Source organism: Carassius gibelio, chromosome A23 (genome assembly GCF_023724105.1).
Source record: "Carassius gibelio isolate Cgi1373 ecotype wild population from Czech Republic chromosome A23, carGib1.2-hapl.c, whole genome shotgun sequence".
Classification (NCBI taxonomy): Eukaryota; Metazoa; Chordata; class Actinopteri; order Cypriniformes; family Cyprinidae; genus Carassius; species Carassius gibelio.
Genome location: NC_068393.1, coordinates 19,748,937 through 19,763,121, shown reverse-complemented (window position 1 = coordinate 19,763,121; position 14,185 = coordinate 19,748,937). Strand labels below are relative to the sequence as shown.

The 14,185-nt window shown below is 38.2% G+C and overlaps 1 protein-coding gene across 1 annotated transcript in view; it reads right to left on the bottom strand.

The window, feature by feature from the left end:
• LOC127944342 (excitatory amino acid transporter 5-like) overlaps nucleotides 1-14,185 on the bottom strand; it is a 44,275-nt gene that overhangs the window by 7,454 nt on the left and 22,636 nt on the right. The window contains exons 3-8 of the mRNA XM_052540220.1: nucleotides 12,352-12,567; nucleotides 4,597-4,639; nucleotides 4,103-4,337; nucleotides 3,920-4,019; nucleotides 2,764-2,997; nucleotides 1,199-1,393 (exon numbers count right to left, since the gene is read on the bottom strand). Coding sequence (XP_052396180.1) covers nucleotides 1,199-1,393; nucleotides 2,764-2,997; nucleotides 3,920-4,019; nucleotides 4,103-4,337; nucleotides 4,597-4,639; nucleotides 12,352-12,567 — 1,023 coding nt within the window. The remainder of the gene's footprint in view (nucleotides 1-1,198; nucleotides 1,394-2,763; nucleotides 2,998-3,919; nucleotides 4,020-4,102; nucleotides 4,338-4,596; nucleotides 4,640-12,351; nucleotides 12,568-14,185) is intronic.

Sequence of the window (14,185 nt, the reverse complement as noted above, 5' to 3'; positions counted from 1 at the left end):
GCAGTTAGGTCTAGGAAGATGCTCCCAGTTTTCAGATTTTTCTTGAATCCGTTTTCAGTGTACAGTATGTCGTCAGGGCAAGAACATGGTCACCAGTGCTATGTCCTTGCCTGAACACTGACTGCTCAGCTGTGATGGTTTTCTCCAAGACTGGACTGATGAAGGTTCAAGCGTTCGAGTATATTTAAACACACGGGTAGCAAGGATATTGGGCACCACAATAAATGTTGATTTCAGCAAAAATAGTCACAGAAACTCTGCCGTGCATTAGCATTGTGCTTAAACAAGCAGTGTGGATACTTTAACATTTAATATAGGGGCTAAAACAAATACACCCTGCATGCAAGTGTGGAATAAAGCAAGATCAAACATGGCAATAAGATTTGTGTATATGAATAGACTATTAGTTATGTTTTTCACTGATTTTATGAATGTCGCTATGTGTCTGATTCACACTTGTAACAGAAACCGAAACGCAGAGCTGAGGCATGGCAGAAACAGTTTTCAATGACAATGTTTTCATTAAGGACACGAGATGCTTCTGTAGCGTATCCGTTCAAGATTCATCAATGCAAAGATGAAACCTAAGAGGTTTTGAGATCTTTTCATGTGAATATCAACAGCATGTCTTTGTCGCTCATAATGAGCACAACATGAAACTGTGGTTTGGTGATAAACATAAGAGAATATTTATGAATTGTAGGTATTGCTTGAATATTGCCCATGCATTGTGATGATTTTATATTTGCAAATGCATTAGTTATTCATTAACTTTGAGACAGTAATGCAACCTCAAATCGTCTGTAAATTAAATTGTTAAATAAAATATATATGGTATAAGATAAAATATATAAATATCAATTAAATAAAGCAATGCAATATGTTTCCTTCTTTAACAGGGTCACTTTGACGTAGGAAAAAAGATTTGCTAGATTCTCTTACATTTCCTAATTGCATAAATGATGCTATTACGTAACGCTCTTTTGTGCATCACACACAGCCGGATTAATGCATCTTTTGAGCCTCGTTCAGTCTCTGGATCGTGAAGATCTGCATTTGTGAAATACTTGCTAGTTAGCTATAACTGACTGACATAGGTAAATTTCTCATATATTTAAAACATAAAAGATTTAATGTTTTAATGTCAAATTACAAATAACTAAATTTGTATTCTTAATCGTTAAGACATATTTTGTACCTGATAGTGATGATTTGGCCGAAGTCAAGCTCGTAGTTGTTGACCTGTGCAATAAAAATGGCTGCCACCGCCTCATACAGCGCAGTGCCGTCCATGTTGATCGTGGCTCCGACGGGCAGCACGAAGCGGATGATCCGCCGGTCGATGTGGTTGTTCTCCAGCAGGCACTTGAAGGTGATAGGCAGAGTGGCAGAACTGCAAAATGAAGAAGGATCTAATGTTAAAACTACAAGTTCAGACTGTCTCAGTTTCACCCAAAACCCAAGTCTGCAATCATGAATGAAGGAACTCAAGAAACATTTCCTATAAAGTTTGATTTCTTAACACTTTGAGATCCCTTCTAACACTTTCTTGTTTGTTTATTCGATAGTTAGTCCAGTTATATTCTTAACATATTTTACCATTTTTAAATCCACATATTTAATGCCATAGTAAGAGCAGAAAATGCTAATAAAGATGGTGTGCAAATTCTGCATGACCGAAGATATTTCTCAACCTGTTGAAACAGCTTCTCTGTTGAAACAACAAAGCTTCACACAAAAGTCTGTTTGTACTGAGACAATATCCTGCATTGTGTGTTTGTGTGTTGACACTTTTCTTTTTAGTTGATGCAACGTGACTATAGTTACGGGCAGAGTGACTTTGACAGAAGGGTAAAAGTATGTAATTCTACATGTGGATGCAAGCTTGTGCAATTTTATTTCTCTCTCTCTATACAGTAATGTATTTTCCTGTCCCAGGGATGGGAGAAACATGTTGTTTATGGAGTAAAATAAATGTTGTTTTGTAATTTAAAGATATATTTCTATAAAATCTAGCTTGATTATTTGCACAAAGGCAATAAAATGAACAGGATGGAAATAATGAGCTGAAGTTCTTAATATTTAGAAAAATATTCAAAAGTTTGGGGTCATTTTACTTTATATACCTTATATATGTATAAAATAACAGTAACTACCAGTTTCTACATTTATTTTTACATTTTTTATTTCAAATAAACGCTGTTTTTTTTAACTTTCCACTCATCAAAGAATCCTAAAACATAATGTCACAAAAACATGAAGCAGCACGACTGTTTTCAACATTGATAAAAATAATCATAAATGTTTCTCGAGCAGCAAATCACCATATTCGAATGACCTTGACCTTGAATGATTTCTGAAGGATCACGTGACACTGAAGACTGGAGTAATGACGCTGAAAATACAGCTGCACATTGCAGGAATAAAAGTCATTTTACAATAAAAAAATAAATTAAAAAAATACAGTTTTTACTGCATTAAATAAATGCAGCCGGGCTGAGACTTCTTTCAAAAGCATTAAACAATCTTAAACTTTTAAATGTTAGTGTGCATATATTTAAAAATGTTGATATTATTAATCCAACCAGGAAATAAAACACCAGAGGAATTGATCAAATTTCTTGTTAACACTAATTTTTCTGGTCTTCTCCCACCAGAAATTGTGTTAAATTTGAGTTTAGTTTAGTTTAAAAGTAGACGTTCGTTAGTTAAAGGGATTGACAGGATGAATATGATTGCTTTGTGTGTTTGTGTGTGTTGTACCTGGAGGACGTGGCCAGTGAGATGAGCAAAGCCTGCAGGATTCCTCGGATGTAGACGATGGGGCTCTTCTTGGTGATGAAGAAGTACATGCTGGGCAGGATGAAGAGGCCGTGCAGAATCAGGCCCATCACCACAGTGATGGCATAAAAGCCCAGCTTCTTCCCCATCGCAGACGGGTCGCTCATCTCCAGGATCTTACCGGCCACCAGAAACACAATGCCGAATGGGAAGTACCTGCACAGCAAACTATTTACTTAATATCCTCTTACACTTTATTGCCTTAACTTAATTTCAATTATCCGCATTATCAAATGCCCAGAATCTACTACATGGCTTCTGTGGTCTGATTTATCTTTTATGCACTTTCAGCAAGCAAAAGGCCTTTTGTTGTAAATGTACAAATATTGTGCTTCATGTATCTTCGTGGCCTAATGGTTAGAGGGTTGGACTTCCAATCGAAGGGTTGTGGGTTTTATTCTTAGGCCGGCAGGAATTGTGGGTGGGGGGAGTGCATGAACAGCTCTCTCCACCTTCAATACCACGACTTAGGTGCCCTTGAGCAAGGCATCGAACCCCCAACTGCTCCCCGGGCGCCACAGCATAAATGGCTGCCCACTGCTCCGGGTGTGTGCACACAGTGTGTGTGTGTGTGTGTGTGTGTGTTCACTGCTCTGTGTGTGTGCATTTCGGATGGGTTAAATGCAGAGCACAAATTCTGAGTATGGGTCACCATACTTGGCTGAATGTCACTTCACTTAAGATGAGCACTTACTGGACTGAAGCAGTTTAGCTTTCCTTGATTATCCAGGCATCATTTTTTAGAAAAATTAAGCTAAACATTTAGATATCATCTTACAAAGAAAATATAAAGGGGTTGCCTGATATTTATGCCATTTTGAAAAGATCCCTTTAGTTTACATTACAAGCAATCAGAATTTCATCTGACTTCTTCTCCATATAAATATTAGTATCTGCACCAAATTGTGTAATTCTTTGCTCAGTTTGGGACTCTGAATAAATCTTATGCTTTTTTCATCATAATTTGAGCGCCAAACTCCCAATATATCATACTATATGAGTCATAAAATATATTTTATACATGTTTTTTTTCAAGGTTCAGTATTTAAATAATAGGTATATGTATATATAGTCTTACCAGATGACAATAGCGACAATTTTCAGCACTGCTTCATTGAGACTTTGGCAGAAGTTGACCAGAGCACTGCCATTAGGACCCATCCTCCCCAACATTATGCCTTAGCAAAAATGAGCAGCGGTGATAAATATTAGCATATTTATTGTTAAATATAATTTGTAGTCTCTGTGCCGGAATTCTCACCCATTGTGGCAGAGAAGATGACGATCCCCAGGACGTTCATGCCCTCGCTGGTGCCTGGAAGCGTCCGCATCACCACATCAGGAGGCGGAGTCAGATCCAGCTGGAAGTTCTGGATGTCCGTCCCGTTATCATCCTGAATCCCGTAGATTAGAGCGCGGCGAGTGGTGGTTTCTGTTAGACTGGTGGCCACTGTCGTCTTGGGGGTCTTCATTATGGGCACACTGTTGGTACGATACTAAAGAGAAGAAACACAAAATTAATCAGGTTGTCAAGCACTGTGTGATCAGAGCACAAGCTCCTCAAATGCATTTATTCAGTAATTCAGATTGAAAAACATCTAACCTGCCCATGCTTATTACATTCCAGGCGCTCATTGTTAATGTGCGTTAATGCTTTTACATGTGTGCATTAATTCAGTTGATTGTTGTCAGTTTTTCCGTACATGTACAGTAAGCAGGATGATTTATTATTCATGGCTAGCTGTGGATTCTTACCTGTTGAAAAGTGGCTTGAACAAGGTTGGCTGGAAACATGTTTCTGTTTGGGGACATAAAATATATCACAGTTATATACGTGCATAGAGTAGCATTGAACTGCGTTGAATACTCTCAATTGGACTTTCCTTAAAATTATTTAATGTACTCAACTTATATTAATCTATAGTAATCTGTCTTTACCAGTTCCTTAAAGGGTTAGTTCACCGAAATAGCAAAATTATGTCATTAATAACTCACCCTCATGTCGTTCCAAACCCGTGAGACCATCGTTTATCTTCTGAACACAGTTTAAGATATTTTAGATTTAGTCCGAGAGCTCTCAGTCCCTCCATTGAAACTGTGTGTACGACATACTGTCCATGTCCCGAAAGGTAAGAAAAACATCATCAAAGTAGTCCATGTGACATCAGAGGGTCAGTTAGAATTTGTTGAAGCATCGAAAATACATTTTGGTCCAAAAATAGCAAAAACTATGACTTTATTCAGCATTGTCTTCTCTTCCTGTCTGTTGTGAGAGAGAGTTCAAAACAAAGCAGTTTAGTGATATCCGGTTCGCGAACGAATCATTCGATGTAACCAGATCTTTTTGAACCAGTTCACCAAATCGAACTGAATCACACAGAGCGTCTGAACTGAACAGATTCTTTTGGTGATTGATTCTGAACTGATTCTTTGCTAGTGTTATGAGCGCGGGTAAACCGAAGGCTTGAATCAAAGGCAATCATCGCAAATGACGCCATTACGTCGAGCGCAAAAGAACCGGTGAACCATTTTCTTCAACCGGTTTATTGAATCGAAGAACTAATGGTGATCCGAAAACCAATCCAACCGGTTCTTCACTCGTGAACGAGTCAATCTTTTGTTCGTTATCTGGCTCGGCTTAGTGTTCATCTTCAGTGCTCTCTTCACAGCAGTTCAGTCAATGTACTGTTTGAGTCAATGAATTACTCCGGGATATTGGTTTGTTTGAACTCAAAGGGAGTGTCAGCCACATTAAAAAAATTGTGGATTAATGCGTATTAGAGATGCAAACCGTTTAAAACGATTCAGTTTGATTTGGTGAACTGGTTCAAAAAGATCCGGTTACATCGAGTGATTCGTTCACAAACCGGATATCACAAACTGCTTTGTTTTGAACTCTCTCTCACAACAGACACGGAAGACAATGCTGAATAAAGTCGTAGTTTTTGCTATTTTGGACCAAAATGTATTTTCGATGCTTCAAAATATTCTAACTGACCCTCTGATGTCACATGGACTACTTTGATGATGTTTTTCTTACCTTTCTGGACATGGACAGTATACCGTACACACAGCTTCGATGGAGGGACTGAGAGCTCTCAGACTAAATCTAAAATATCTTAAACTGTGTTTCCAAGATGAACAGAGGTCTTATGGGTTTGGAACGACATGAGGGTAAGTTATTAATGACATAATTTTGCTATTTGGGTGAACTAACCCTTTAATCTGTGTAACTGATTTTTTGTCAAAAGGTTTGAAGAACTCCACATTAATAAAAAAGCCAATAAATACTTATTGAGAAATACAATTTCTGCTGTTGAAGGATTTTAACATTTTCCAAGATTGACAACAATGAAAATAATTCATTAATCATTACGGGGTGAATTCAATCCTGTGCCAGTTTTGTGAGGTGCGTACTTCAGTGCAAAAAACTGCATCCTATTCTCAAATAAGCAAGTATTCATGAAACCGATTATGAATTGGTTTCTATGAAATAAGAATCTTTAGAAAATCACACACAACACAGCAGTAAATGAATATATGTGTGTACTTTAGATACAAATACCTATGATAACTAATGAGATCAGCCCTGGATTGGTAGTATAGTCATATAGTGTTGTATGAGAGGATGAGATACATTCATTAGCATCCAAACACAATCTGTGCATGCAAGAGCAGTTGGAGCTGGTTCAGATGTGCCGTATGATCCCAGTGCACTATTCACATCAACACAATGTTCTGTGTTAATAGGTGGTTGAGTTTCCTGCAGGCGGATACTGTAATGATTGAATAGGATGCAAATGTGCTGTTGGTTTGGGTCTACTTAAAGCTGGCCCAGCTCGTGTGGCCTTTTCACACTGAGTCATAAAGCACTGGAACTGTCGAAGGAAAACAGCAGAACCCAATGAATTTTTCCTCTAATGGAATTTAAATGAAATGTTTATACTGAACTCTCAGTTCTGCATTCCAAGACTCTCAGCATGCATCTGAAAATACATGTAATTAAATGTAATAATTTTCTTCCAAATACGATAATTTTGAACTTTAGCTATTTAATTTTGTTTATTTTTCATTACAATTTATTCACTTTAAATAAATTATAATATATAATTATAGGATTAAAATTAATTGTAGTTGCTCAATATAGATCTTTTTTTTCATGTTTTTGTAATGTCTGGGAAGCCAGAATGCGCGTGCATCAACAGAAACATTTATTAGCGGAACCCTGTTTTTTTTACGTGCCATTTATAGCAAGACATATTACAGATGATATTACAGATGCTTTGTCAGATTTAAGTTGAAGCGCGTGCTGAACCGTGTGTGGTGAACCGAACGGTTTTTTTTTTTTCAGCGAACCGTGCCATCCCTATTACCTCAATAATCAATCAATTACAGGCCTAAAACAATCATGCCCAAGCAGACTGATATTAGTACATCTCATCACACCGGCTCCCGCGTCTAAATCAGTTGTATGGTCTGGTTTTCAGTCTAAAACAGTTGTGTCAAGTATAAATGTCTCGTCTGTTTCGGGAGGTGCGCGCGCAGTCAGCGGAGGCTCGAACCTTTTTTTCTCAGATTTAGAAAAATCTTCGCGATCGACTTAAAATGCTAGCAAGATCGACTTGTCGACCGAGATCGACGGGTTGGTGACTCCAGATATAGCGACCAACTTTTTTTGAGCAAGCATTGATTATGCGTGACACAGTCTCAATTTGTGGGAGGCATGTATTGGGCTTCAAACGCTGTGCGCGCACGCGCTACGCGGGACGGGTGGTCACCCTACCTGGCACACCCGTCTAGAGCAGGGGTTCCCAAACTTTTTAGCCCGCGACCCCATGATAAATGCGCTGCTGCCCCGCGACCCCCCCCCCCCCCCCCCCAAAAAAAAAAAAAACACCTCTCGTCGTGTGAAATGTACAGCAAATCGATTTTATGCCCAGTCTCAAAGCACACGAAGTTATATTTTATTGTTCTGCGTGCAAAATCAGTATAGAGCTCGGGCGTAGACGTCATGGAATGGTGCATTGTGGGTAACGGCGGCCATTTTAGAGGCATCGCAAAGCAGGTTTGTAATAAGATAATAGCCAGTCTCCAGAAAAAGTTATAGAACGTGACAAAAAAAGTTGCCTATACGGACAAACTTAATAATGAAGCCAAACAACGCTACTTAAAAAAAAAGAGGTTGTAGGCGGAATCGATCCCTATGAACACATGAAAGTTTACCAAGCCTCAGTTTCCCTGATAATTTCTCCTACCGGGTCTGTGGAGTGAGCGCTTACACCTCCGATCAATTTAAAAATGTCACTTTCACTTTTTAAAAAGTCACTGGAGGCTCACCTGCAGATCATAAATGGATCTGCAAATTAAACGTGGAGAAAACAATCTTTTTCACTAAGGAAATGTTAACATTAACCAAGCATCAGTGGTGACACACACACACTTATCAGATTCTGCGAGCTATGAAGCTTGTCTATGCGGGTTTGTTACACTTCAGGAGTAATTACTCACCTATCATACTTGCAAAAATCCACTGTTTTCATCCGGTAGTTCTGTAATCCGGTATAATATTGACGAACATTCACCTCAGACACAACCCACCATTCACCAAAACAAGACGCTTAACTTCCTATTTTGAAGTTCGTTCCAGTTTTTTTTTTTTTTTAAACAAGTTGTTCAAATTTGTTAAATACAGTCAGCACAAAAATATCAAAAAGCAAATTAAGTTCAGGATTGGGTCAAAAGAAAATGTTTAAACAAAAAATACAGACACTAAACTGACTCCCTTACTGGCCAAAAACTAGAGAAAACGTAATGTGTTTGTGTGTGTATGTGAGAGAGAGAGAGAGACCATACACAACATGTCTCACCATAACTATGTATTATAATATTATCGAAGGTGATGGTTTCCCTCCGTACAGTGGCGACCCAAGCCATCTGACGCCTCTTGGTGATTTCAGACACATTGTGTTTTTTTTCCAAGTAGGAAAATGTTGAAAACTAATATGATTCACGAGGCGTTTGCCCTGTCGATCATGAAACCGATTACAGCAGTTCACAATACAGCAATACTGAACCATTTTCCAAAAAATAATCAAAATTAATGACCAAATGACCAACGTTACCTAATGCCTACTATACAGTACATCTACTTCTGTACCGCGATTCCCACAATGCATTGCGACGTGACGCAACGATCCCGACCTCTATTACAATTCTGCATGAGCTGCTCGATATCCACCTGTTCTCTCTCGGAAAGTAACTGTGCAGCTATGTTGGGTTGAACTCGTTAATTATTCTGCCATCAGGAACCAGTCGAGTAAGTCTGAGCTGCTCACACGCGTGCTCACACCCGTACACGCACACACACACACACACACACACACACACTAATGCTAATCCGTTAGATGTGTCACTTTATGGTTTCCATGGTGACGCTTCTTTGCTTGTCACGTGACATACCGCAGCAACAACAGAGCTGAATGAATGATCTGCTTTTGTCATTTTTCCTTTTTTATTCAAAATATTAACAAATTTGTTAGATATGGCATGAAATAGCTGATATTCCGATTGTCAAATATATGCAAGTGGACGTGTTTTGTTGTTTAAACACCTTTATAACGATCGCGTTAGTTGAGCTGTATGCGCGATGGGTGCCGCCGTGTTAGTTTGTGACGCAGACGCAGTTCAGAGAATCAGATCTGTTGGATTTACAACACGTGAATTCATCCACTTCTCCCGAAATACATAAAAGTAAGTGGCTGGTGAACTGGGAGAATAATGGAGTAAACTTTAAAGTTACTTACACAATGTGTATCTGATATGAATAAAATGTGTCTAATTATAATGAAAAAGATTATTATTGCCTCTTCCTTTGACATCAGTGTGTATTTTACAAACTCTAAATGTATTGTTTTTTCTAGTACTTATATGTCTGAAACCTAAAATAAACATTATGTGGTTGAAAACACTGAAAAGTTGTGATGACAGCTCTGAGCGCACTTGTCTCTGGCTCAGCGCCAGCCAACTCGCGAGAGCACATTTGAATTTCACGTCATGCACTGACCGGTGTGGTCGTAACAGTTACACTCCAGGGACTAGCCTAGACTGACCACACCGGTGTGATCGTACGTGCGATGCGAAAGAGTTAAATTAATCGAAACAAAAATATATAAAGCCTATATCGAAATCATCTCGCGACCCCTGCGCCGGGGTCCCGCGACCCACCGTGGGGTCGCGACCCCTACTTTGGGAACCACTGGTCTAGAGTGTGTCCACCTTTGTGTGTGGGTCCATGTACATGCTGAATCGACTGGTAAAAAAAAAAGCCTCCAGATCTGAATTAAAAAAAAAATCTCAAACATGCTACGAATCCTGATCTGAATCAACCGAGTCGTGAACAGGCTCCGAAGTGCCGATCTGAATCAACCGAGTCGCGTTCAGGCTCCGAAGTGCCGATCTGAATCAACCGAGTCGCGAACAGGCTCCGAAGTACCGATCTGAATCAACCGAGTCGCGAACAGGCTCCGAAGTGCCGATCTGAATCAACCGAGTCGCGATGCTCCGAAGTGCCGATCTGAATCAACCGAGTCGCAAACAGGCTCCGAAGTGCCGCTCTGAATCAACCGAGTCGCGAACAGGCTCCGAAGTGCCGATCTGAATCAATCGAGTCGCGAACATGCTCCGAAGTCCCGATCTGAATCAACCGAGTCGCGAACAGGCTCCGAAGTCCCGATCTGAATCAACCGAGTCGCGAACAGGCTCCGAAGTGCCGATCTGAATCAACCGAGTCGCGAACAACAACAACAAAATATATATATATATATATATATATATATATATATATATATATATATACATATATATTCTTAGAATATATATATTCTAAGTGAACAACAATAGCCCAAGTTTAGTAAACATTTTTTATTGAGACTATAAAAAATAAGTCTGCATCTATTTTTAGGTGTGCCAGCTGCCACTGTGGGTGGCACAGGCACACCCTGGCACACCCGTGGCTATGCCACTGTTTTCCATCATTAGTGCTCAAAATGTGTAACTACACTAAATGATCAATAGTCAAAAGTCACTAATAATTACAAAATTCCTATGTGTTTCTCTCCCAAATAACATAATTATGACAAGACCTAAGGTTTGTATATTTATAGACAGTCTTTATATATATATATATATATATATATATATATATATATATATATATATATATATATATATATATATATATATATATTTACATTATTGCTTATTACTACAAATTAAGTAAAGACTATTAGTGCAAGATTTTTAGTGTTATGCTTTCACGTCCTCTTCATTAATTTGTCTAAACATTTGAAAATTTAGTTTTCCAAGAAACCTGCAATTAATCTGCTTTTACATATCGTTGTCTATAACGGAGCTCAATATCTCATCTTCAGGTGCTTTGAGTCATTCTCTGCTATCAGTCAAACAGCTTCATTAATCCACACGTTAATGTGTTCAGTCGACACACATGTTCTCTGGGTAATAAGGGGCTCATTTTAAAGCTATTAGAGAAAGCGAGGGATAGCAGATGATGTTATTAATCTGGTCTTCGCTCTAATGAACTCACTGGACGATATGAGGTCAGGAAGCATGAGATGTTGCATTCAATTTGGAATCAGTTAACTTGAACATTGATAGCACATCCTGCGTTTGAGAGAATGTTAATTATAGTGATCGTTCTAACTAACACAGGCTTTACAGAACGGCCTTATAGAAATTATAGAGATTTATGTGACAAGTGGTCTTCAATAAAAGTGTTTGTTAACAGGTCAAATTGATTGGACGCACTAGAATGAACTGTGACGTTGCAATGCATTTTTAACAGTCATTTGCATTAAAGAAATGATTCCACTAAACAATCCTGCCATCAGATGAGGCTTCTGACCGTATTGAGGGTCTTATAAAAGGCTCTGACGACACAAACAACAATTATATTTCTAATGAAATGACCCACAGCTGATGGAGTGTTATTTGAGTTATGAAACAGTTGATTTTAGTTACGTGGCTTCCTGGCCTTAAGCTACAAACATGCATTAGCATGGACGACACAGATATTGACCAGTTGGGTGATGCTGAGCTCAAATAAAGCGGCTTCGAAATGCATGATGACACTTTAAATATATAATTGCATTAGATAACAAAATATGAAAACTAAAATAATTTACTGCAGTTTAGAAGTACCTTTCAAACATTAAAATAAAAGCGTAGAGGATGCTCAGTATTGTGTGACTTTGAGTTTATTTGTCATTAGTGGAACATGTTTTTATCTAATGCAATGGCATGCAAAGTGTCCAAAGACATTTTAGTGTCACTGTGCATTTATCAGATCACTCAGATAGATTAATGATGATATACTGTATGTATTTCATTTCATTTCAGTTAGTGCTTTCAATAAGCGTTAATAAACGGTGGCTCTCTCTTTGGGTGAACTCTCCCTCTCTATGCTGTCTGGGAGGACGATGAGGGTTGTCTGACCGTATGAGATCCAGCAGAGCATCGGCGGAGCTCATGATGGGTTTCCCGCTGTCCTCAGAGTCTTCCTTCTGTGCCATTCCCCCCGGATGAATGATTAACACCATCACGATTCCCACCACCACGGCCAGGAATGTGGTCCACAGGTAGTAAGAGACGGTGATGAGACCCAGCCGACTGGAGCACTTGGCATCCAGCGCAGCCAGACCTGACATCAGACTGATAGAGAGCACACAGAGACATGCTCATGTGTTTAAAGATGAAAAGCATCAAAACAGTAAACACTGAATACAGATATAAACATAGTTTAATTGCCCATACATTAGAATGTGTCCCGTTGAATTATTCTTTTTTTCTGAGCAAAAAAGGTCACACGCATAGAGGACACACGCTAAAATCAGTGTAAAAATAGATCATATACTGTATGAAATACTCATGTCAGGCATATTTACTGTACAAAGACAATTAGATGTCATTAAATGTTATTTCTTTACCAATCTTTGCCACTATCCTTCAAACCACTAGGTTTTATCCAATTGTCAGTTTTTACTCATTCATAATGTATTATAATCTAGTATGATCACTTTTTCTTGTACATGGATTTTAACAGAATAATTATGTTTCTTTTTTACATATAAATATACAGTATCTGTTAAGATGAATGAGAATGGAACATTGTCTCACCCATATTTTAACATTTAGTTTCACAAACCTATTTGAAACAGACACTTTACTTGCATTTAATATGCTTTCTATGTATATATAATCAAATCTAATTTGATGGGTGTGTGTGTGTGTGTGTGTGTGTGTGTGTGTGTGTGTGTACTACCATTTAAAAGTGTGCAGTCAGTTAGATTTTTATTAAAGACGTCTTTCATGCTCACCAAGGCGTTCATTGCTTGAAAATACAGTCAAAATAGTAATGTCCTGAAATATTATTATAATTTAAAATGTAATTTATGACACAAAGCTGTATTTTCAGCATCATTCCTCCAGTCTTCAGTGTCACATGATCTTCAGAAATCATGAAAATATACTGATTTGCTGCTCAAGAAACATTTCTGATTATTTGCAATGTTGAAAATCTTCATATTTTGGTGAAAAACATATATATTTTTTATTTAGAAGTTCAAAACATCAGCATTTATTTGGAACAGCAATCGTTTATAACATAATGAATGTCCTTACTGTCACTTTTGAATCAATTTAATGCATCCTTGCTGAAAAAAATATATATTTGACATTTATATTAATACTAATTGTTTAAGAAATATGACTTCATACTCATGCACTTAATGTTTTATTTTGTATATATTTATATAACAATATATATGATTTGATGGTTTTATCCCACTGCACAGGCTGATGTTATTTTGTAGCTGAACACATTTTAATTTGACCTCTCAAGGCCTTTGAACTGGACTAGTTCATGCACCTATAAAAAGCCCAACGCTGTCGTCCACATGTTCTCATCTCTCTGGGCACGGCGCTAAATCTCACTACAACACGAGCATCACACAAAAGCTGTCAGATTACCGTGAGAGATAGAGAAGGTGCCCTCTAAACAGCTGCTCTATCAACCACACATTACATATTAATGACTGCAGCACAAACATAGCTGTTTCGCATTCACATGATGTCATTTTCCTGCACTGGATGGCTTCTTTTCTCAATATTAGATTATTTTGAGTAATGTTTTGATGTACAGTCATATATGTGGATGTCCTTCATATTTTATATTATATCCTTTGAATTGGACTAGTAAGAAAGACATTTTGTCCTGCACTGCTTACAGTCTCACAAGTCAACAGCTGTCATACAGTAATGCAAGGGCATA